Below are 25,179 nucleotides of genomic sequence, written 5' to 3'. Positions count from 1 at the left end.
TGAGGGGGAAGTATTTGGTATGAATGTACATGTGACATATTCCAGATGCATTCCCAGGATTCTGACATAGGAATGTTTTCCATTCTTCAAAACTTAATGAAATGTTATTTGTATAAAATTTTTAAGGGAGCAAGGGACCAGTAACCTCTTCTTTTGTATAAATTACTAAATTTCAAAAGAAAATTGTTCTTTTTTTTGTTTTTTTTAGGTCACCTTACCTTGGTGGGATATGGCTGGTTTGTTGAAAAAAAAAGTTTTAAATTTTATACATCTTTGCTTTTTAGGCACAAATAATTTGTAATGTCTGTTTAAAATCTTAAAGCACTGTATAGTTTTGAGCATACATACTTGGAAGAACTTTTAGGCCTTGAGGTATTGAAAAATATTTAAAATCTGTACTTAATACAAAGTGCACATGATACATGTAAACCCTCCATAAAATGGACTAATTGGGGGGATTGTCTGACTGTTTGTTAAAACAGAATAATGTTAAAAAAGGGAAAAATAGCAATTAGTACTCTATACTTAAAATAGGACTGCACACACAATTTTCAGTTATATTACAATAAACATAGTGGGTTTTTGCCCATTATGTTAAAAGGCTGTTATATCAAGGTTTGTTACATCAAGGGTTTACTGTATATTTAAGCATTATTCAGCATATACTGTATTCCTACTTTCATTACAGGTCACTTGTTTTATATACCTAATGTTTTCCAGACTATAACTTACTATGCAGAAGGAAGTCGCAAGAGAGAGTCTAGAAAAGTAGCGGAAATCAAGAGACCCGAGATCAAACCAGGTGATGATGACATCTGGAGTGGTGTTGAGATGCTTATCCCTTCTCTTCCACCCTCCCATCTGGAATTTTGTCGCATCATTGACATCGATTATGAATTTAAGGTAAGTGCAAGTGCTTTTATCCAAATTCTGCTTTTGTTTATGATAAGAATTTATGGGTCACCCTGCCTTGGTGGGAAACAGCTGATGTGTTAATAAAAAAAAATTATGGGTGTTGATATTTGTAGTTTTGAACCATAGTATCGGCATGTCTCTGGCAAGACAGTGATGGAGTGAGTGATGGTGAAAGTGTTTCTTCTTTTTTGGGTCACCCTACCTTGGTGGGAGACTGCCGTTGTGTTAAAAAAAAACAATGGTTTGAAAATCTGGATTCAGTGAAGTCTTGGTTATCTGAGCTGATGACTCATTTGTACATATATGTATTTACTAAAGCAGAACTGTTTGTGGTGTCCTGTCTTCTGTGCTTAGTGTATCATATCATAGTAGAAATGCATACATTAAGTCCTTGACTTAGGAACACATTGAGAATCTTCTGTATTGTGTATAATATCATTATTATATCATTATTATGTATAATATTATACACAGTGCAAAAGGTCCCCAGCATGTTCATAAGTTGAAGACTTCCTGTATTATGAATATTATACACAATGCAGAAATTCTCAATGTGTTCGTAAGTTGAGGACTTACTGTACTTGGAATTATCTAAAATAATGTACATTTTATCTTGCATATTAATATTATTTTAAAGTGTAGTTTGGGTTTTTGTTTTCTTTTGCAGTTTGAAATGGATTGCTCTGGGTGCCACACAGACCTAGAGTACAAGTCACCACTGGTAATAGGTTCTATACCTCTGAAGCAGTACTTCAGCTCGTTTATGCTGGCACCTGTTTCATATCCAGGTCAACCAATTGGTGCTCCTGGCCAGCCTCCCATACCAGGTTATGTTCCTGCTCCTGGTCAGGTCTCTGCGCCAGGCTTTGTTCCTGTTCCTGGACCAGGGTTCTTTCCTGGTCAGCCAGGTGCTCCTGGTTACCCAGGTCAGCCAGGTGCTCCTGGTTACCCAGGTCAGCCAGGTGCTCCTGGCTACCCAGGTCAGCCAGGTGCTCCTGGCTACCCAGGTCAGCTACCACCTTCTGGCTACCCAGACAATCCTACTGCACTAACATTCCCTGGTCAGCTTCCATACAACCCTAACATCCCACCTGCAGATTATTCTGGACCAGTAACCCCATCTGCGCCCACATTCCCAGGCATGCAGCAGTACCCAGGAATGCGTAAGTATATTAAAAATTTCAGCTCTGATTTGTGCTATATGGGTGCTGTAATATATGCCATAATTGTTAAATTATTTAATCCTGCATGTTAATTTCTTCTACATAGTTGCACTAAATTATCTTTCGTTCACTACAGTGGAACCCTGGTTTTTGTCTTTAATCCATTTCAGAAGGTCGATCGAAAACCGATTTGTACGAAAACTGAAGTAATATTTCCCATAAGAAATAATGGAAATCCAATTAATCTGTTCCAGACACCCAAAAATATTAACAAAAAAAATTTTTTTTTATAGAAAATAACTATAGTTTTACATACAGAAAACAATTAGAAATAAATATAAAGCACTAATGAAATGGATAAATGAACATTTAAATCACTTTTACCTTTATTGAAGACTCTTGTTAGCATATGGAAGACGGTGAGGAGGGGAAAGGGAGGGAAGGCTATCTCTACCACCATTACTACCACCCTCTACCACCATCACTACCAACCTCTACCACCATCACTACCACCCTCTACGAGCAACAAAGGCAAACTGAGTCATGAACGTATGAGCAACTGTGTTCCACAGCCAGGCGGACGCGTCTGGTATGGACAGTTTCCAAGCGGATGTATGAAAATGGGGAAAATTTCTCTGAAAAAAGTGGTCGAAAACTTAATTGTATGATAACCAGACTGGACAAAAACTGGGGTTCCACTTTAAAGGAGGGGTTTGGGATATTGACAGTTTGGAGAGACTTCTAAACTGTCATATCTGAGTGTCTCTGCAAAGACAGTGATTATGTGTGAGTGAGGTGAAAGTGTAGAATGATGATGAAAGTATGTATTTTCTTTTGGGGGATTTTCTTTCTTTTTGGGTCACCCTGCCTCAGTGGGAGATGGCCAACTTGTTGAATAAAAATTGTTGAAATAATATATTTATTTATGACTGTACACCTTGTACAAGTACATGTACAAGGTATACAGTCCTAGCTGACATCAGTGACATACTACTATATAGAAAGCCTCTTATGCTGAGCATTTTGGGCAAATTAGGTCAATGTCCCAGGATGGGACCCACACCAGTTGACTAACACCTAGGTACCCATTTTACTGGTGGGTGCACATAGACAGTAGGCGTAAAGAAACACGCCCAGTGTTTCTACCCTGGCTGAGAATGGAACCCAGACCCTCACCATGTGAAGTGAGAGCTTTAGCCACCAGGCCACCAAAGATTTATTCACATTCTTGCAAATTCTTATATCATGGAAGAGGTGGAGCTTGAACCCATGGCATGTGAGTCCAAAAACTCACAGGCCAGTGGTTAAGGACATTAGCCATTAACCACTTGACCAGCTGGCCCACTGGTTAACACTGGACTGTGAGTTTTTGCACTCACTTGACATGGGTTCGAACCTCACCGGCTCTGTGATTTGTTTGCAATTGTGTCATTACAATTTCGTGAGTCAAAGTAGTAAATGCTGCAATGGGGTTAACGTGTTTGCAACAGGCTAAACAGCTAATATTACATTCATTTGTAGAGAGTTGTGTTTAAAATGTAATTTGTATTTGTTTTAGTTCATGTTTGTGTTTAGTAGTCCAGTATTAGTAAAATGCTCTAATGTGAGCACCATATTAACAAGTTATGCCCGTACAATACATCTTCTCTCGTGTATACCGTTTCCTGAAGCACTTTCCAGACATTATTAACTGTAGTGCCATCTAAAGGCAAAATGATGTCACTGATGATTTGCTGAAAGAGGTTAATGTTGAAACTTCAAAGGTGAGACATCTTCTTTCAACAAACCAGTTGTATCCCACCGAAGCAGGGTGGCCCAAAAAAAGAAAAACAAAAGTTCTCTTTTTAACTTTAGTAATACATACAGGAGAAGGGGTTACGTAATATATACAGAAGGGGTTACCAGCCTCTTGCTCCCAGTATTTTAGTCACCTCTTATGACACCCATGGCTTACGGAGAAAAAATTCTGTTCCATTCCCCATGGAGATCAGAGGAAATAAGCAAATACAAGAACTAGTAAGACAGTAGAAGTAAACCCAGAGGGATGTGTATATATATGCTTGTACATACCAGGCCTAAGTGTAAGTAGAAGTAGCAAGACGTACCTGAAATCTTGCATGTTTATGAGACAGAAAGAAGGACACCAGCAATCCTACCATCATGTAAAACAATTACAGGCTTTTGTTTTACACTCACTTGGCAGGACGGTAGTACCTCCCTGGGCGGTTGCTGTCTACCAACCTACTACCTATATATTTTATATGTACTCTGATAATTATACTTATGTGTACCTGTACCTAAATATACTTACACACTGTGCTGGTGTGCAGGTACACATTAAAATCTCTAAGTCTCTCTACTCATGACGCCAATACTACGTAATAATAATTACTCTTGGGCACACTAAAAGTCTTATTTTACATTAATATAGGCATTTTCATTAATCCATCTATGATATTTTCCTCAAAATTATATATGAAACCCATTACATAGCATATAAACATGATACATACACTCAGAATAAAAATTGATGTAAATATGAGATTTGTTTACAAAGCAGCTGTGTAGGTAGTGTCTGAAAAATTACGTTTTCTCTAGTCAAACACTGGGGGGTAACTGTAGAAAAATATTCTTTTCATTTGCCTTTACTCTATGTATAGCAATTCACGACCCTTGTGGGTTTAGTGTTTTTTATAATAAATAACAATATTATTATTATTAATATTAATAATAATAATAATAATATTAGTATTAATATTAATACTACTACTACTACTACTAATAATAATAATATTATTATTATTATTAATATTAATACTAATAATAATAATATTATTATTATTATTATTATTATTATTAATATTATTATCTTCGTTCACTCTAAAAATGGTGTGTTGCTGTTTGTGTATTCTGAACTAACTTGTATAACTTGTACACAATGTAAGAGTATTTGTATTGTGAGGTAATTATTATTAAAATAAAAAAAATATTGAGGTAAATGTTTTACAAACTCTTACAAATGGACGTGAAAACTAAAAGTAGACACATATTAATACGCATTTATTTCGCCTGACCAAGTGATCGTCCACTACCTGTTCAGTTTGTGTTCTTACACTGTCTGAACTCTGTATCTCGTTCTCTCTCTCATTTACTCTTTCGTTAACTAGTTGGCTCTCATTGACGATGGCATCTAAGGTTGGCTGTAATGAAAAGAGAAGTCGTAAGCCTCTTGCTTTAAGTGCCAAGCTAGAGGATGATGGTGTACCATTCTGATTTTATTCAATAAACACCCTGCCACTCACCTCTCACACATTAATATTAATATTTTAAGGTAAGTAATAAGTGTACTCTGTGTGTATCTTACCTTTTATTGTGTTTTTAATGCCTATTTCTATTGCTATTTCTATTTCTAAGTTAGTGTAAACTTGTTGTCTGGCATTTATTGCATATTTTATATGCTCTGATAATAATACTTGTGGAGCCGGGTGGAGGGACAACATTACGTTTCCTCTGTTCAGCCATCAGAGAAAACGTGTATGAATCTGCGTTTGGCCCAGCCACTCCCTCACTCCGCTTTTGTTTACAATTTTCGGCATGAATTATTCATTACTTCTACCTTCGTTTATGACGGCATCTAAAGGTAGTTGTTAGAAATGATTAAATTCAGTGAACAAGGCATGTCGATGTTAATAATATGGCTCTGGGCCACAGTGTAGGTAGCCGGTAGGTGTAGCCCAGGCTACTCCTACCGGCTACCTACACTGACTTTATACAAATAAATAGTACTCACCACTCTTCCTATATTAAGACTACACATATTTTAAGGTAAATAATGAGTGTACTGTATGTGCATTTTACCTCTCTGGGATGTTTTAAATATCGTATATTAAGTATGAGACGGGGAGCCAGTGCTACCTACACCTGGGCTACCTGCACCTGACTTCCTACAAATAAGTACTACTCACCTCTCTCCCTACATTAAGATTACAAATGCTTTAAGATAAGTAATGAATTTACTGTGACTGTATTTTACTTTGTGTGTTTTTAATGCCTAGTTCTATTACTAACTTAATATAATTTAGTGTAAACTTGTTGTCTGGCATTTATATGCATTTATAAATGGAAAGAAAAGGAGTTCTGCCTTCCGGCGATGTCTGCTTTCCGGCGACAGCCTGGAACCTAACCCGCCGTATAAGTGGGGCCCTACTGTATTATATTTTTTACTGTTTAAGATTACAAATGCATCAGAAATAATAGTATTTCTTAACATTAAATTGTGGGTGCTGGTGTTTGTGGATGGGTGTGGAGAGTGGAGAGTTATGCTGTGGCCCTACTAGGCTGAGGCGGATGGTAGAGGTACTGGTACTGAAGGTCGATGGTTGTACTGGAGTGTGCATAAATTCTGTAATGGATTTCTGTTCTATTTTACCCTGCAGTATATTATACAACTGACGGTAAGGCATCAGCTGCTTTAGACACCATTTCAGGGTCCTCTTCAGTGAAAAGTCTAGCTTTAATTCAGTCAATAAATCAGTCAAGTCAGTAAGTAGTCAGTAAATCAGTCAGTAAGTCAGTCAGTAAATCAAGTCAGTCAGTAATACAGTCAATCAGTAAATCAAGTCAGCCAGTAGATGAGTCAGTAAGTCAGTCAATAAGCTAGTCAGTAAATCAAGTCAGTCAGTAATACAGTCAATCAGTAAATCAAGTCAGTCAGTAAATGAGTCAGTAAGTCAGTCAATAAGTCAGTCAGTAAATCAGTCAGTCAATCATCACACAAACTCATATTTACCTCATTCTTTTTATGTGCACAGAGGCGCTTCTTGACAGTCACTGGCTATCTCTTCTCTAATATCTCTACTTTCCTCGTTAATTCTAAGACTGAAATGCTTAAACCTTTTCTGCCACTTTTACCAACACTTGTATGTCTACTGGGTGCCATGATTGCTTGGCAGATTTAAGATATGGCAAGAAAAAGATATCTCCTGTCAGAGGATGGTATGTATCCCACGAGGGAAGACGCACTCAAAATTTTTTCCCCTCTTGTGAATTTTGTTAAGTTAATTTTACGAAGTGTTATACAAAAATATGCCACAATTCTTCAATCGTGCTATAACCAAAACATGCCAGACAAAACCGTGTTAAACAATGGTCTACTGTAAATAAGTACATGTATATTTAGGCACAGGTACACACAAGTACAGTAATCATACATAATGTAATTTACCCAGGATAAACCAAAAAAGTCAGACAAAGTGACTTATTTCCAGTGTCCCTGAATTTTGACTGGCTTCAGTTTTTTTTCCTAGCCTTGTAGTCTGGCCTGAGGCCATTCGCTCTTGTCAATTGTGTGTTCAACAATGCTGTTGCTGTTAGGAGCCAGCTGGCTCATTATTTTTTTTGTTTTGGCCAACTTAACTATCACAATTTTTGCGGTAAAGTTAATAAATGATGCATAGTATAGGACTATATTGCCCAATAAGTGCAGCATTTTAAGAGTATTTTCTTGACAAAATGAGTTGTGTTACTGCTCACAGTCATCCTGTTTATATTAATCTCTTTTGAAATTTCCAACAGCTCTGCCAACTTACAACCAGTGTATGTTTGGAGTAATGAAGTACAATGAAGGCGACAGTGAGGAGGAAAACCACGATCAGAATGACTCAAAATTTGCTCCTCATTATGTCTCCTATACACTAGCCAATTCAAAACATCAGCAATCAGGCAAGTTGTAGAAATGTTGTTTTCATTTAGTAACCTCTGAATTGATAAGTATATATACTCTTATATGGGTGTGAAGCATGGGTAGTGAATGCTGCAGCATTCACTAGCCACTGGAGGCAATGGAGATGTTGTATCTAAGGGCAATGTGTGGTGCAAATATTATGCAGAGAATTCGCAGTGTGGAAATCAGGAGGTGTGGAGTTACTAAAAAGTATTATTCAGAGGGCTGATAGGGGTTGTTGAGGTGGTTTGGTCATTTAGAGAGGATGGGGCAAAATAAGATGACTTGGAGTGTGTATAAATCTGTAGTGGAGAGGAGGAGGGGTAGGGTTCATCCTAGGAAAGGATGGAGGGAGTGAGTAAAAGAGGTTTTGTGTGAAAGGGGCTTGGACATACAGCTGCCATGTATGAGCGTGTTAGGAGTGAATAGAGATGAATGCTTTTTGGGACCTGACGAGCTGTTGGAGTGTGAGCAGGGTAATATTTTGTGAAGGGATTCAGGGAAACCAATTAGCCAGACTTGAGTCCTGGAGGTGGGAAGTACAGTGCCTACACTTTAAAAGAGGGGTTTGGGATATCTGCTGTTTGGAGTGACATCTAAACTGTCGTATCTGAGGGCCTCTGCAAAAACAGTGATTATGTATGAATGATGGTGTGTTTTTTTTTTTTGGGTCACCCTGCTTCTGTGGGGGATGGCCGACTTGTTAAAAAAAGAAAAGTACTCTCTTCTCCATGGGGGAAGTGGAAAAGAATCCTTCCTCTGTAAGCCATGTGTGGCATAAGAGGTGACTAAAATGCTGGGAACAAAGGGCTAGTAACCCCTTCTGTATAAATTACTAAAGTTAAAGAGAGGAACTTTTGTTTTTCTTTATGTGTCACCCTGCCTCTGTGGGACATGACTGATTTATTGAAGGAAGAAGAAACACTTTCTTTTCTTCTTTTTCAGGTCACCCTGTCTCAGTGGGAAAGAGCCAGTGTTAAAAAAAAAATATGCTCTCTATGTGTGATTACCTATTTGTGACTACCTACTTGCAAATGCAGTAGCAGAGCTATGCTTGTGGTGTCTTGTCATTTTAATAAAATTTACAACATTTTGCAGTGGTTGTGGCACTTACTACTTCTTATTGAAATCACTGCTTCTCGTTTAAATCAGTTTCCATGTTTTAATATTTATTTGCGAAGAGAAACTTTCCAGTATCTTATCGGAGCTGCATTTGTCACAGTGTATGATTGTGGCTTATTGTTCTCCCTGTTTTTTGGCTTTAAAAAAAAGACATATTTGTTTTATTTTTTATGATCATATATGTGGTGTTCATGTTGCCTTTTCTAACAGTTTACAAGTTTCTACTGCTGTTATCTCTTTTGAGACAAAGAGAGTGCACCTCTCCTACCATATGATCTGCTGATACCCCATTGCATGCTAGTGCCTTTCTTTTGTGTCTAACAATGTTTTATTACTTGTAAACTACATTATCTGTATACTTTCTTTCAACACATCAGCCGTGTCCCACCGAGGCGGGGTGGCCCAAAAGGAGAAACGAAAGTTTCTCCTTTCAAATTTAGTAATATATACAGGAGAAGAGGTTACTAGACCCTTGCTCCCGGCATTTTAGTCGCCTCTTACAACATGCATGGCTTACGGAGAAAGAATTCTGTTCCACTTCCCCATGGAGATAAGAGGAAATAAACAAGAATAAGAACTTGAAAGAAAATAGAAGAAAACCCAGAGGGGTATGTATATATACACTTGTACATGTATGTGTAGTGTGACCTAAGTGTAAGTAGAAGTAGCAAGACATACCTGAAATCTTGCATGTTCATGAGACAGAAAAAAGGACACCAGCAATCCTACCATCATGTAAAACATTTACAGGCTTTCGTTTTACACTCACTTGGCAGGACGGTAGTACCTCCCTGGGCGGTTGCTGTCTACCAACCTACTACCTAGGATTTTATCTCTATACATACTGCATAAAAAGAAATACAGTATTTGAATTTTAATCTGGATCTTAATGTTATTTGGGCCACATCTGCAATTTAATTTTTCAGATTAACCATGACTTGTTGCACAGAGGCTGTGTAATGCTATCTTCTCTCTTGAATGATGCAAAATCCTTAATCATTGTTCATTTGGAACCCTGCAATAAGAGATTGTTAACTGTTACCCATATGGCACCCAGTAATGCGAGATCCCCAGGCATTAGCCATGTGGCAGCCAGTGATGTGAGATCCCCAGGCATTAGCCATGTGGCAGCCAGTGATGTGAGATCCCCAGGCATTAGCCATGTGGCAGCCAGTGATGTGAGATCCCCAGGCATTAGCCATGTGGCAGCCAGTAATGCGAGATCCCCAGGCATTAGCCATGTGGCAGCCAGTAATGCGAGATCCCCAGGCATTAGCCATGTGGCAGCCAGTGATGGGAGATCCCCAGGCATTAGCCATGTGGCAGCCAGTAATGCGAGATCCCCAGGCATTAGCCATGTGGCAGCCAGTAATGCGAGATCCCCAGGCATTAGCCATGTGGCAGCCAGTGATGTGAGATCCCCAGGCATTAGCCATGTGGCAGCCAGTAATGCGAGATCCCCAGGCATTAGCCATGTGGCAGCCAGTGATGTGAGATCCTCAGGCATTAGCCATGTGGCAGCCAGTAATGCGAGATCCCCAGGCATTAGCCATGTGGCAGCCAGTGATGTGAGATCCCCAGGCATTAGCCATGTGGCAGCCAGTAATGCGAGATCCCCAGGCATTAGCCATGTGGCAGCCAGTGATGTGAGATCCCCAGGCATTAGCCATGTGGCAGCCAGTAATGCGAGATCCCCAGGCATTAGCCATGTGGCAGCCAGTGATGTGAGATCCCCAGGCATTAGCCATGTGGCAGCCAGTAATGCGAGATCCCCAGGCATTAGCCATGTGGCAGCCAGTGATGTGAGATCCCCAGGCATTAGCCATGTGGCAGCCAGTGATGTGAGATCCCCAGGCATTAGCCATGTGGCAGCCAGTGATGTGAGATCCCCAGGCATTAGCCATGTGGCAGCCAGTAATGCGAGATCCCCAGGCATTAGCCATGTGGCAGCCAGTGATGTGAGATCCCCAGGCATTAGCCATGTGGCAGCCAGTAATGCGAGATCCCCAGGCATTAGCCATGTGGCAGCCAGTGATGTGAGATCCCCAGGCATTAGCCATGTGGCAGCCAGTGATGTGAGATCCCCAGGCATTAGCCATGTGGCAGCCAGTGATGTGAGATCCCCAGGCATTAGCCATGTGGCAGCCCGTGATGTGAGATCCCCAGGCATTAGCCATGTGGCAGCCAGTGATGTGAGATCCCCAGGCATTAGCCATGTGGCAGCCAGTAATGCGAGATCCCCAGGCATTAGCCATGTGGCAGCCAGTGATGTGAGATCCCCAGGCATTAGCCATGTGGCAGCCAGTAATGCGAGATCCCCAGGCATTAGCCATGTGGCAGCCAGTGATGTGAGATCCCCAGGCATTAGCCATGTGGCAGCCAGTAATGCGAGATCCCCAGGCATTAGCCATGTGGCAGCCAGTGATGTGAGATCCCCAGGCATTAGCCATGTGGCAGCCAGTGATGTGAGATCCCCAGGCATTAGCCATGTGGCAGTCAGTGATGTGAGATCCCCAGGCATTAGCCATGTGGCAGCCAGTGATGTGAGATCCCCAGGCATTAGCCATGTGGCAGCCAGTGATGTGAGATCCCCAGGCATTAGCCATGTGGCAGCCAGTGATGTGAGATCCCCAGGCATTAGCCATGTGGCAGTCAGTGATGTGAGATCCCCAGGCATTAGCCATGTGGCAGCCAGTGATGTGAGATCCCCAGGCATTAGCCATGTGGCAGCCAGTGATGTGAGATCCCCAGGCATTAGCCATGTGGCAGCTAGTGATGTGAGATCCCCAGGCATTAGCCATGTGGCAGCCAGTGATGTGAGATCCCCAGGCATTAGCCATGTGGCAGCCAGTGATGTGAGATCCCCAGGCATTAGCCATGTGGCAGCCAGTGATGTGAGATCCCCAGGCATTAGCCATGTGGCAGTCAGTGATGTGAGATCCCCAGGCATTAGCCATGTGGCAGTCAGTGATGTGAGATCCCCAGGCATTAGCCATGTGGCAGCCAGTGATGTGAGATCCCCAGGCATTAGCCATGTGGCAGCCAGTGATGTGAGATCCCCAGGCATTAGCCATGTGGCAGCCAGTGATGTGAGATCCCCAGGCATTAGCCATGTGGCAGCCAGTGATGTGAGATCCCCAGGCATTAGCCATGTGGCAGCCAGTGATGTGAGATCCCCAGGCATTAGCCATGTGGCAGCCAGTGATGTGAGATCCCCAGGCATTAGCCATGTGGCAGCCAGTGATGTGAGATCCTCAGGCATTAGCCATGTGGCAGTCAGTGATGTGAGATCCCCAGGCATTAGCCATGTGGCAGTCAGTGATGTGAGATCCCCAGGCATTAGCCATGTGGCAGCCAGTGATGTGAGATCCCCAGGCATTAGCCATGTGGCAGCCAGTGATGTGAGATCCCCAGGCATTAGCCATGTGGCAGCCAGTGATGTGAGATCCCCAGGCATTAGCCATGTGGCAGCCAGTGATGTGAGATCCCCAGGCATTAGCCATGTGGCAGTCAGTGATGTGAGATCCCCAGGCATTAGCCATGTGGCAGCCAGTGATGTGAGATCCCCAGGCATTAGCCATGTGGCAGTCAGTGATGTGAGATCCCCAGGCATTAGCCATGTGGCAGCCAGTGATGTGAGATCCCCAGGCATTAGCCATGTTGTTATAAAAAATGCAATATCTATTAAGCATAGACATCTCAGAGAATACTAGAAAGGTCTGCCCCTCTAGCATTCAGCCTGTGACTGGGATTTTGTAACAAATAAACAGTATACTGGTCCAGTTATCATAAGTACTTTAGGATCACAACTGATAGGATACTAACTAATCAAAATTAAAAGTAAGATATGTTTATTAACAAAATTAAAGTTGTCTAGTTGGACAATATCAAAGTAAATGCTTTATATAATACAGAATATAAGTTCCTACACTTTTCTCGTATTGCAAAAGTAAGATATTCAGTATAATAATGCTAAAGACACATTTCACATCTTTATGGCTCTTAATTACTGTCTGGTACATTGTCAGCAATTATAAACATAATACTAATATATACAGGTGAGTGTGTGTGTGAATGTGTATATGTGCTCCAAGTAGTTCACTATGTCTCAAGACTCGACTCAACTTAACCAGTGACTGACTAAACATCCTCAAATAATCTATCTCCCTGACCAAACTGGCAATCAGAACAGCTTGTTTGAACAGTACAGTAACAATTCGCCAACAGCAATAAAGTCAAAAGCAGCAGCAGCACAGAGTCAGGAACAGGGAGACAAAATAACAACCCTAACTGGAGACCTTCAGCAGATCCTCCATAAAAGGCATAAAACTCCCTTAATACTCAGTCTAAGTTCAGCACAACCAAATCCCTGACTACGACAGTGTGCAAATGCCAAAACAAGTTAGGTCAGAAGCTATAGTTCAGGACCTGGGGTGTGTTAGAGTGTCAGTGCAACACACAACCTCAGTAAAATGTCAAAAATCACTAAAAATAGAGTTACACAGAGTTACGAGAAGTACGTTTCGTCTCACCACCGAAATCATACTCTACCAAAACAGAGTCTAAATAACAAACAAACAACAAGAGAGAGATGTTGGTCGAACAAAGACCAGTAGAGAAGGGACAGAGCAAGGGAGGTCAGTCCCCAAGCTCAGGTGCGATCACACGACTGATCACGTGACTCACCCGGCTACTCCAGCATGGAGCGAGGTACAGGCTGACACAAACAAGTGAGGTGGTAGTTAACAAGGTAGTTTGCCAATGCAGGCAGCTACTCAACACTCGAATAAGGGAGCACAGAAAGTATAAATGTTACATCCTACCTAATGACATAAGCTAAGTCAAATAATTACAGTAGACTATCTTTTAACATGGTAGTTAAGTTCCTGAAAATGCCATGTTAGGCAAAACCATGTTAGACACACTGAAGAACTTATGGGAAAAATAGTGTTACGTTCCTGGGAGTCCCCAAAAAGTCAAACAGCTTTTTTTTTAGACCAACAGATCTTGCAAAAATAAGAGTGACTATGGAATTGTAGCACATTGTCATGATATATTACTGCTTAAAACTACAAATGCAATAGAAATAATAATATTTCTTACCTTAAATTGTGGGTAATGGTGTTTGTGGATGATTGTGAAGAGAGTGGATATGGATGGTGTGGCCCTACTGGGCTGAGGTGGATGGTTGTTGGTTGTCGGCAGAAGTGGATGGTAGAGGTTTTGGTACGAAGTCGATGGTTGTATTAGAGTGTGCATAATTTCTGTAATGGATCTCTGGGCTCCTTTACCCTGCAGTACATTATACAGCTGATGGTAAGGCATCATCAGCTCGTCTAGACCCTGTTTCGAAGCAATGCTTCTAGATTTGTCAGGGTTCTCTTCAGTGAAAAAGTCTGCAACTTTACCAATAATATGGAACTTCTCACATAATTGCTACAATGTTAACTGCTTTTATTCAGGTTGTTCTTCATCTTCTTCTGTTATGTGGCTTCCATGAATATATTCATCAAGCTCTGGTAACATTTCCTCTGGACTCCTGTCTTCATCATCATCATCATCATCTGTGAGCTCATTCATATCTTCAAAACCATCACCTGGTAATCCCTGAACCTGACTCTCAAGCAAGGGAAAACCAATGAAAGAATTAACCACAGAAGGCCATAACTTTCTGCAGGCTGCATTTAATGTTGATTGGGGTACTTCATTCCATGCACTTCTAGCATAGCTGATGACATCTGCAATGTTAAATTTATTCTAGAGCTTGGTACTGCCAGGTTGGAGTCAGAGTCCATTGATGCAGCTAGTTTTTTTTGAGTAGTTACACTTGAATGACTTAATAACTCCCTGATCCAGTTGTTGTATTACAGATGTTGTATTTGGAGGTAAAAATAAAACTTTGGTAGATGTGGGGTCACATCCACCAAAGCTTGTGGATGAGTACAGGAATTATCAAGAATGAAGAGAGCCTTGAATGCAAGGTTCTTGCTGTGCAGGTAAAACTTGACTTCAGGAATAAAGTGATGCTTAAACCTGTTAATAAATATTTCCTCTGTCATCCATGCTGACTGGTTTGACCTCCAAGGTAAGGTGTTTTTATCTACACCTTTCAAAGCACGAGGATTCTTAGAGCGGTAAATAACCATGGGTTTACACTTGAAATCACCTGATGCATTACTGCAAAGGAGCAAGGTGAAGTGGTCTTTTGCTGCCTTGTAGCCCGGTGCACTCATCTCTTGCTGACTGATATAAGTTCTTGTTGGCATTTTCTTCCATAAAACACTTGTCTCATCAGCATTAAACACTTGATGTGGGACATAGCCATCCTCAGAAATAATTTCCTGCAATTCAGCAGGGAAATTACTGGCTGCTGTATGATCAGCTGAAGCATTTTCACGAGAAAACTTAATATTATATAACTTATTATGCAACTTAAAGTTGTGGAACCAGCCTGTGCTAAACACACACTCTATTTCAGGCTTTCCTTATCACACACTGCTTTAAACAACTGTAAGGCCTTTTCCCTAATTAAGATGAAATTAAGTGATGCACCTTTCTTAGTCTTTTGTTTGATCCATTCAGGCAACAAGTTTTCAGTTTTATTTACTTGCTATGATCTGTATGTCATTCTATGGAGGCAAAGAAGGGAATGTATGAAAGTATAGTGGTACCAACACTCTTATATGGGTGTGAAGCTTGGGTTGTAAATGCTGCAGCGAGGAGGCAGCTGGAAGCAGTGGAGATGTCCTGTCTAAGGGCAATGCGTGGTGTAAATATTATGCAGAGAATTTGGAGTGTGGAAATTAGGAAGTGTGGAGTTACTAAAAGTATTAGTCAGAGGGTTGTAGAGGGGTTGTTGAGGTGGTTTGGTCATTTAGAGAGAATGGATCAAAGCGGAATGACATGGAGAGCCTATAAATCTGCAGGGCAAGGAAGGAGGGGTAAAGGTCGTCCTCGAAAAGGTTGGAGGGAGGGAGTAAAGGAGGTTTTGTGGGCGAGGGGCTTGGACTTCCAGCAAGCGTGTGTGAGCATGTTAGATAGTAAACGGAAATGAATGGTTTATGGGACTTGACGAGCTGTTGGAGTGTGAGCATGGTAATATTTAGTGAAGGGATTCAGGAAACTGGTTATTATAGATTTAGCCAGACTTGAGTCCTGGAAATGGGAAGTACAGTGTCTGCACTTTGAAGGAGGGGTTTGGGATATTGACAGTTTAGAGGACTTCTAAACTGTTGTATCTGAGCGCCTCTGCAAAGACAGTGATTATGTATGAGTGAGGTGAAAGTGTTGAATGATGATGAAAGTATTTTCTTTTTGAGGATTTTCTTTCTTTTTGGGTCACCCTGCCTTGGTGGGAGACAGCCGACTTGTTGAAAATAAATAAATAAATAAATATATACTATATATAAAAAAAAAAAAAATATAGGGAGGTACCACCTCTAGAACTGTTATGGGGACCCTCATCCTCAGAGAAAAGAATAAACTTGCTTCTGGGAAAACTCAAGATTCTCCCTGAAGCTGTTTGAGAATTTTCTCCTACCACCCCCTATATTGTGTATATATATTTTTTTTAAAGACAAAATACATTGACAAAACATTCACAAAAATATGATACAAAGTAAAACAACATAGGTAACTCAGAGCTACATCTCGAATACTTCGTCCAGCTCCCCTGCGGTGGGCCGCGTGCCCAGAATGCTGCAGGCATTTCCTCTCTGGATCGCAACACTGAGTCTCTGAAAGAGGAAGCTGGTCGCCCTGTGGTCCTTGGTTTCTATGATGAGCTTTTCACCCAGCTCTTTGAGGAACTTTAGAGCACACTTGCCCCATGCTCCAAGGGTCTCCGACCCTATTGGAATGAAGTTATAGCAAGGGGGAAGGTCTTCATATTTTCGGATCTTCTGGGTCTCCCTGTGACTGGCAGCTCCACCCCCTTCCACTACAGAGTATGGCAAGTAGGTGTCTGCCAATGTGGCAGCACAGGTGTAGTCCCAGGCAATCTGCTTTCCATCCTTCCAGGGTAGCATAGTGGCTCCATCAGGACGCTTTTGACTTCCATCAGACCTCTGTACTTGGGGTTCCCGTTGAGCTGGGCAACGGGCTGTGGCGAGGCTTCTCTTTATTATGTCATTGATCTCCTCATGTCTGGCATACTTCCCTTCTGCTGTGTGGCACACGAGACCATGGAGTCCGAATTGATCAGCTGTCGCCCTGCCGCAAATACACCTATGTTCGGTGAGGATGGGGGCGGCTAGGCGAAGAGCAACACCAATCCGAATGGCCTGTGGGTCGAGACGGGTGCCCAGGGAGGAATTGGGAACAGCTAACAGGAAATCTCCTGAGTGTGGTGCCTTCACTGCCAGGAGACGAGCTTTGTTCTTTCCTGAAGCATTGGAGAGCATTGTGTTGGCGATTTTTTCCATGATCGGTTTGTCCCAGTGGGACTGTTTGTGCTGTTTGGGAGGAGCTGGTCTACTGGAGGAGTCTGTAAGGGTGTCCCACCGAATTGCTGCTTCAGTAAACCTGGGGTCTTGAGCTCCTACCAAGTCTCTCAAGCGTTCGGGCACTATCTTCTTGACTAATGCACTGGAAGCCAAACACGAAGACAGAAAAGCAGGTAAAGCAACATGCGTTGCTTTACGCACCCCTATACCTCCCAGTCGCACTGGGAGGGTTGCCTGATCCCATTGCTCATCCTCTAGTGACAGGTTCAGTGCCTTCTTAAAAGTTGATCTCAGGTGTGCATCATATTCATCAAGTGTTGGGTTGTCAAAAGAGGGTGCACACCTCAAGAAGTAAGTGAGTCTTGGCATAGTAAGACACCTTGTGAGGAGATACAGAGCATCATGGGCATCAAGATCGCTTATTCTCTCCTCCATTCTCATAAGGTCATTCAATTTGTCCCTGAGGACAGTATCGATGGCCTGGTGACCCAGCGGTGCCCCCAAGAGGGTACTGTTGGACGGAGTTGTAGTTGAGATTTCCGGGAGGATTCTTCGAACAGCATTGATTATTTCCTGGTTCGCTGTGATGATTTCACACTTAGAGGGATTGAGGATGAGTCCCAAGTCTTCTCCCTGTGTTTTCACCAGTTGTAGGTCCCCCACGAGGGACTCTTCAGTACCTGCCAGAGTGCCGTCATCCAGGTACCAGATATTGAGCTCACTGCGTAGGCTGGAAGTTAGTTCTCTTACTGCCAAGCAGAAGAGAAGTGGAGCAAGTGGGTCACCCTGCTGAACACCCTCTGATGATTGAATTTCATGTTCTCCAAACAAAAGAATTGAGGGTTTGCTGTAGCCGGCTGAAATGAAGGGAAAGAGACTGGGGAACCGAACCCGAACAGCTGGCAAAACAGCATCTCTCCTCACCATATTAAAGGCATTTCTAAAATCAAGTTTGACTATGGCCTTGTCTTCTGGTAGGTCCCTGATGTAGGCCCTTGCCGCATGAGCTGCAGCTTCACTGCCTTGAGAGACCCCAAAGCCCAGTTGGTGTGGCTGGAGTAAAGTGGCAGCTTCTAGGCGAATGTTTCTCACTGCTGCTTTGGCAACGAGACGGCGGAGAGTGTTTCCAACTGCAATGGGTCTGATTCCCCCATCCCTCTTCTTCAAAGCACATAGTGAGGCTCCAAAAAAGAAAGGTTTAATTTCTTCTGGGATTCGCCCAGCCAGGCAATTGTTGACGAAAGTTGTTAACTCGGTGAGAAGAATTGATGCAGATTCACCGAGTACTGGATTTACCATCTCTTTGAGGTGCTGAGGTCGAATTCCAGTGTAACCTCCTACAGTGGACCCCCGCATAACGATATTATTTCAATCCAGAAGTCTGGGTGCCGTTATAGACCGAATTTGTTCCCATAAGAAATATTGTGAATTAGATTAGTCCGTTTCAGACCCCCCAAAAATACACCTACAAAAGCACTTACGAAAATGCACTTACATAATTGGTCGAGTTGGGAGCTGATCGTTATGCGGGGGTCCACTGTGTGTGTGTGTGTGTGTGTGTGTGTGTGTGTGTGTGTGTGTCGTGCTGAATATGTAAAACTGGTCAGTTAGCAAGAACTCGTTTAAAATTAAGTCCTTTCTAAAATTTTCTCTTATACATTTAAAGATATATTTTTTCACTAATGTTAATGTAAAAATTTATAATTTTGCACCAAAAGAATCTTAGAAAACTTACCTAACCTTATTATAACAAGAACAATTTATTTTAGCCTAACCCAACTAAATATATTTTAAATACATTTACAATAATTTAATACTAAACAAACACAATCAAATGTATTTTTTTCGTTAGGTTCAGAATGATTTTGGCGAAATTATTGCATACACAAATTTTCACTTGTCCTATATGGCAAGATGAGCGTTGCTATTTAAGCCAAAATCGCAAGTTCTCCCTATTCGGCACGACACACACACACACACACACACACACACACACACACACACACACACACACACACACACACACACACACACACACACACACACCAGACAACATCTCTCCATGGGTCCTTAAAGAGGGAGCAGAGATATTGTGTGAGCCATTAACAAAGATCTTCAACACATCATTTGAAACTGGGCAACTCCCTGAGGTATGGAAAATGGCAAATGTAGTCCCAATTTTTAAAAAGGGAGACAGACATGAGGCACTAAACTACAGACCTGTATCTCTAACGTGTATAGTATGCAAGGTCATGGAGAAGATCATCAGGAGGAGAGTGGTGGGGCACCTGGAAAGAAACAAGTGTATAATTGACAACCAGCACGGTTTCAGGGAAGGAAAATCCTGTGTCACAAACCTACTAGAGTTTTATAACAAGGTGACAGAAGTAAGACAAGAGAGAGAGGGGTGGATCGACTGCGTATTTTTGGACTGCAAGAAGGCTTTCGACACAGTTCCTCACAAGAGGTTACTGCAAAAGCTAGAGGACCAGGCACACATAACAGGAAAGGCACTGCAATGGATCAGAGAATATCTGACAGGGAGGAAACAACGAGTCATGGTACGCGACGAGGTGTCAGAGTGGGCGCCTGTGACAAGCGGGGTTCCACAGGGGTCAGTCCTAGGACCTGTGCTGTTCTTGGTATACGTGAACGACATAACGGAAGGGATAGACTCAGAAGTGTCCTTGTTTGCAGACGATGTGAAGTTAATGAGAAGAATCGAATCGGACGAGGATCAGGCAGGACTACAAAGAGATCTGGACAGGCTACAAGCCTGGTCCAGCAACTGGCTCCTTGAATTTAACCCTGCCAAATGCAAAGTCATGAAGATTGGGGAAGGGCAAAGAAGACCGCAGACACAATATAGTTTAGATGGCCAAAGACTGCAAACCTCACTAAAGGAAAAAGATCTGGGGGTGAGTATAACACCGAGCATATCTCCTGAGGCGCACATCAATCAGATAACTGCTGCAGCATACGGGCGCCTGGCAAACCTACGGATAGCATTCCGATACCTCAGTAAGGATTCGTTTAAGACTCTGTACACCATCTACGTCAGGCCCATACTGGAGTATGCAGCACCAGTTTGGAATCCACACCTAGTCAAGCACATCAAGAAATTAGAGAAAGTGCAAAGGTTTGCAACAAGACTAGTCCCAGAGCTACGGGGATTGTCCTATGAAGAAAGGTTGAGGGAAATCGGCCTGACGACACTGGAGGCCAGGAGGGTCAGGGGAGACATGATAACGACATATAAAATACTGCGCGGAATAGACGAGGTGGACAAAGACGGGATGTTCCAGAGATGGGACACAGACACAAGAGGTCACAATTGGAAGTTGAAGACTCAGATGAATCAAAGGGATGTTAGGAAGTATTTCTTCAGTCATAGAGTAGTCAGGCCGTGGAATAGCCTAGAAAGTGATGTGGTGGAGGCAGGAACCATACATAGTTTTAAGGCGAGATATGATAGAGCTCATGGGGCAGGGAGAGAGAGGACCTAGTAGCAATCAGCGAAGAGGCGGGGCCAGGAGCTGTGACTCGACCCCTGCAACCACAAATAGGCGAGTACAAATAGGTGAGTACACACACATACACACACACACACATATATATATATATATATATTTTTTTTTTTTTTTTTTTTTTCAACAAGTCGGTCGTCTCCCACCGAGGCAGGGTGACCCAAAAAAAAAAAGAAAGAAAATCCCCAAAAAGAAAATACTTTCATCATCATTCAACACTTTCACCACACTCACACATTATCACTGCTTTTGCAGAGGTGCTCAGAATACAACAGTTTAGAAGCATATACGTATAGAGATACACAACATATCCCTCCAAACTGCCAATATCCCAAACCCCTCCTTTAAAGTGCAGGCATTGTACTTCCCATTTCCAGGACTCAAGTCCGACTATATGAAAATAACCGGTTTCCCTGAATCCCTTCACTAAATATTACCCTGCTCACACTCCAACAGATCGTCAGGTCCCAAGTATCATTCGTCTCCATTCACTCCTATCTAACACGCTCATGCACGCTTGCTGGAAGTCCAAGCCCCTCACCCACAAAACCTCCTTTACCCCCTCTTTCCAACCCTTTCGAGGACGACCCCTACCCCTCTTTCCTTCCCCTATAGATTTATTTGCTTTCCATGTCATTCTACTTTGATCCATTCTCTCTAAATGACCAAACCACCTCAACAACCCCTCTTCTGCCCTCTGACTAATGCTTTTATTAACTCCACACCTTCTCCTAATTTCCACACTCCGAATTTTCTGCATAATATTTACACCACACATTGCCCTTAGACAGGACATCTCCACTGCCTCCAACCGTCTCCTCGCTGCTGCATTTACCACCCAAGCTTCACATCCATATAAGAGTGTTGGTACTACTATACTTTCATACATTCCCTTCTTTGCCTCCATAGATAACGTTTTTTGACTCCACATATACCTCAACGCACCACTCACCTTTTTTCCCTCATCAATTCTATGATTAACCTCATCCTTCATAAATCCATCTGCCGACACGTCAACTCCCAAGTATCTGAAAACATTCACTTCTTCCATACTCCTCCTCCCCAATTTGATATCCAATTTTTCTTTATCTAAATCATTTGATACCCTCATCACCTTACTCTTTTCTATGTTCACTTTCAACTTTCTACCTTTACACACATTCTCAAACTCATCCACTAACCTTTGCAATTTTTCTTTAGAATCTCCCATAAGCACAGTATCATCAGCAAAAAGTAACTGTGTCAATTCCCATTTTGAATTTGATTCCCCATAATTTAATCCCACCCCTCTCCCGAACACCCTAGCATTTACTTCTTTTACAACCCCATCTATAAATATATATATATATATATATATATATATATATATATATATATATATATATATATATATATATATATATATATATATATATATATATATATATACATGTATATATATATATATATATATATATATATATATATATATATATATATATATATATATATATATATATATATATATATATATATATATATATATATATATATATATATATATATATATATATATATATATATATATATATATATATATATATATATATATATATATGTCGTGCCGAATAGGCAGAACTTGCGATCTTGGCTTAAATGGCAACGCTCATCTTGCCATATATGACAAGTGAAAATATGTGAATGCAATAATTTCGCCAAAATCATTCTGAACCTAACGAAAAAAATATATTTCACTGTGTTTGTTTAGTATTAAATTATTGTAAACAAATCTAAAATATATTTAGTTGGGTTAGGTTAAATAAATTGTTCTTGTTATAATAAGGTTAGGTAAGTTTTCTAAGTTCCTTTTGGTGCAAAATTAAAAATTTTTACATTAACATTAATCAAAAAAATACATCTTTAAACGTATAAGAGAAAATTTTAGAAAGGACTTAATTTTAAATGAATTCTTGCTAATTGACCAGTTTTACATATTCGGCACGACATATATATATATATATATATATATATATATATATATATATATATATATATATATATATATATATATATATATATATATATATATATATATATATATATATATATATATATATATATATATATATATATATATATATATATTTATATATATATATAGTGTATATATATATATATATATTCCTTATATATATATATATATATTTATATATATATATATATATATATATATATATATATATAATATATATACAGTGGACCCCCGGTTAACGATATTTTTTCACTCCAGAAGTATGTTCAGGTGCCAGTACTGACCGAATTGTTTCCCATAAGAAATATTGTGAAGTAGATTAGTCCATTTCAGACCCCCAAACATACACGTACAAACGCACTTACATAAATACACTTACATAATTGGTCGCATTCGGAGGTAATCGTTATGCGGGGGTCCACTGTATATATATATATATATATATATATATATATATATATATATATATATATATATATATATATATATAATTTATTTATTTATTTATTTATTTATTTATTTATTTTAACAAGTCGGCCATCTCCCACCGAAGCAGGGTGACCCAAAAAGAAAGAAAATCCCCAAAAAGAAAATACTTTCATCATCATTCAACACTTTCACCTCACTCCTGGAGTTTACCTGGAGAGAGTTCCGGGGGTCAACGCCCCCGCGGCCCGGTCTGTGACCAGGCCTCCTGGTGGATCAGAGCCTGATCAATCAGGCTGTTGCTGCTGGCTGCACGCAAACCAACATACGAGCCACAGCCCTGCTGGTCAGGAACCGACTTTAGGTGCTTGTCCAGTGCCAGCTTGAAGACTGCCAGGGGTCTGTTGGTAATCCCCCTTATGTATGATGGGAGGCAGTTGAACAGTCTTGGGCCCCTGACACTTATTGTATGGTCTCTTAACGTGCTAGTGACACCCCTGCTTTTCATTGGGGGGATGGTGCATTGTCTGCCAAGTCTTTTGATTTCGTAGTGAGTGATTTTCGTGTGCAAGTTCGGTACTAGTCCCTCTAGGATTTTCCAGGTGTATATGAGAAGTTTTTACAAAGTAGAAGTGATGCAAGGAGGGAAGAGTATATGGAGAAAAAGAGAGAAGTTAAGAGAGTGGTGAAGCAATGTAAAAAGAGAGCAAATGAGAGAGTGGGTGAGATGTTATCAACAAATTTTGTTGAAAATAAGAAAAAGTTTTGGAGTGAGATTAACAAGTTAAGAAAGCCTAGAGAACAAATGGATTTGTCAGTTAAAAATAGGAGAGGAGAGTTATTAAATGGAGAGTTAGAGGTATTGGGAAGATGGAAGGAATATTTTGAGGAATTGTTAAATGTTGATGAAGATAGGGAAGCTGTGATTTCGTGTATAGGGCAAGGAGGAATAACATCTTGTAGGAGTGAGGAAGAGCCAGTTGTGAGTGTGGGGGAAGTTCGTGAGGCAGTAGGTAAAATGAAAGGGGGTAAGGCAGCCGGGATTGATGGGATAAAGATAGAAATGTTAAAAGCAGGTGGGGATATAGTTTTGGAGTGGTTGGTGCAATTATTTAATAAATGTATGGAAGAGGGTAAGGTACCTAGGGATTGGCAGAGAGCATGCATAGTTCCTTTGTATAAAGGCAAAGGGGATAAAAGAGAGTGCAAAAATTATAGGGGGATAAGTCTGTTGAGTGTAAGTGGTAAAGTGTATGGTAGAGTTATAATTGAAAGAATTAAGAGTAAGACGGAGAATAGGATAGCAGATGAACAAGGAGGCTTTAGGAAAGGTAGGGAGTGTGTGGACCAGGTGTTTACAGTGAAACATATAAGTGAACAGTATTTAGATAAGGCTAAAGAGGTCTTTGTGGCATTTATGGATTTGGAAAAGGCGTATGGCAGGGTGGATAGGGGGGCAATGTGGCAGATGTTGCAAGTGTATGGTGTAGGAGGTAGGTTACTGAAAGCAGTGAAGAGTTTTTACGAGGATAGTGAGGCTCAAGTTAGAGTATGTAGGAAAGAGGGAAATTTTTTCCCAGTAAAAGTAGGCCTTAGACAAGGATGTGTGATGTCACCGTGGTTGTTTAATATATTTATAGATGGGGTTGTAAGAGAAGTAAATGCGAGGGTCTTGGCAAGAGGCGTGGAGTTAAAAGATAAAGAATCACACACAAAGTGGGAGTTGTCACAGCTGCTCTTTGCTGATGACACTGTGCTCTTGGGAGATTCTGAAGAGAAGTTGCAGAGATTGGTGGATGAATTTGGTAGGGTGTGCAAAAGAAGAAAATTAAAGGTGAATACAGGAAAG

At 41.0% G+C, this 25,179-nt stretch overlaps 1 protein-coding gene across 1 annotated transcript in view; it reads left to right on the top strand.

Moving 5' to 3' along the window:
- Positions 1-25,179, top strand: part of LOC138854430 (uncharacterized) — a 53,731-nt gene that overhangs the window by 4,506 nt on the left and 24,046 nt on the right. The window contains exons 2-4 of the mRNA XM_070097662.1: positions 689-903; positions 1,583-2,078; positions 7,653-7,799. Of these exons, the coding sequence (XP_069953763.1) occupies positions 689-903; positions 1,583-2,078; positions 7,653-7,799 (858 nt within the window). The remainder of the gene's footprint in view (positions 1-688; positions 904-1,582; positions 2,079-7,652; positions 7,800-25,179) is intronic.

The sequence above is a fragment of the Cherax quadricarinatus genome, chromosome 59, assembly GCF_038502225.1.
Source record: "Cherax quadricarinatus isolate ZL_2023a chromosome 59, ASM3850222v1, whole genome shotgun sequence".
In the NCBI taxonomy this organism is placed as follows: Eukaryota; Metazoa; Arthropoda; class Malacostraca; order Decapoda; family Parastacidae; genus Cherax; species Cherax quadricarinatus.
Note: the sequence above shows the minus strand (reverse complement) of the source record. Positions and strands in the feature narration are given on the sequence as shown.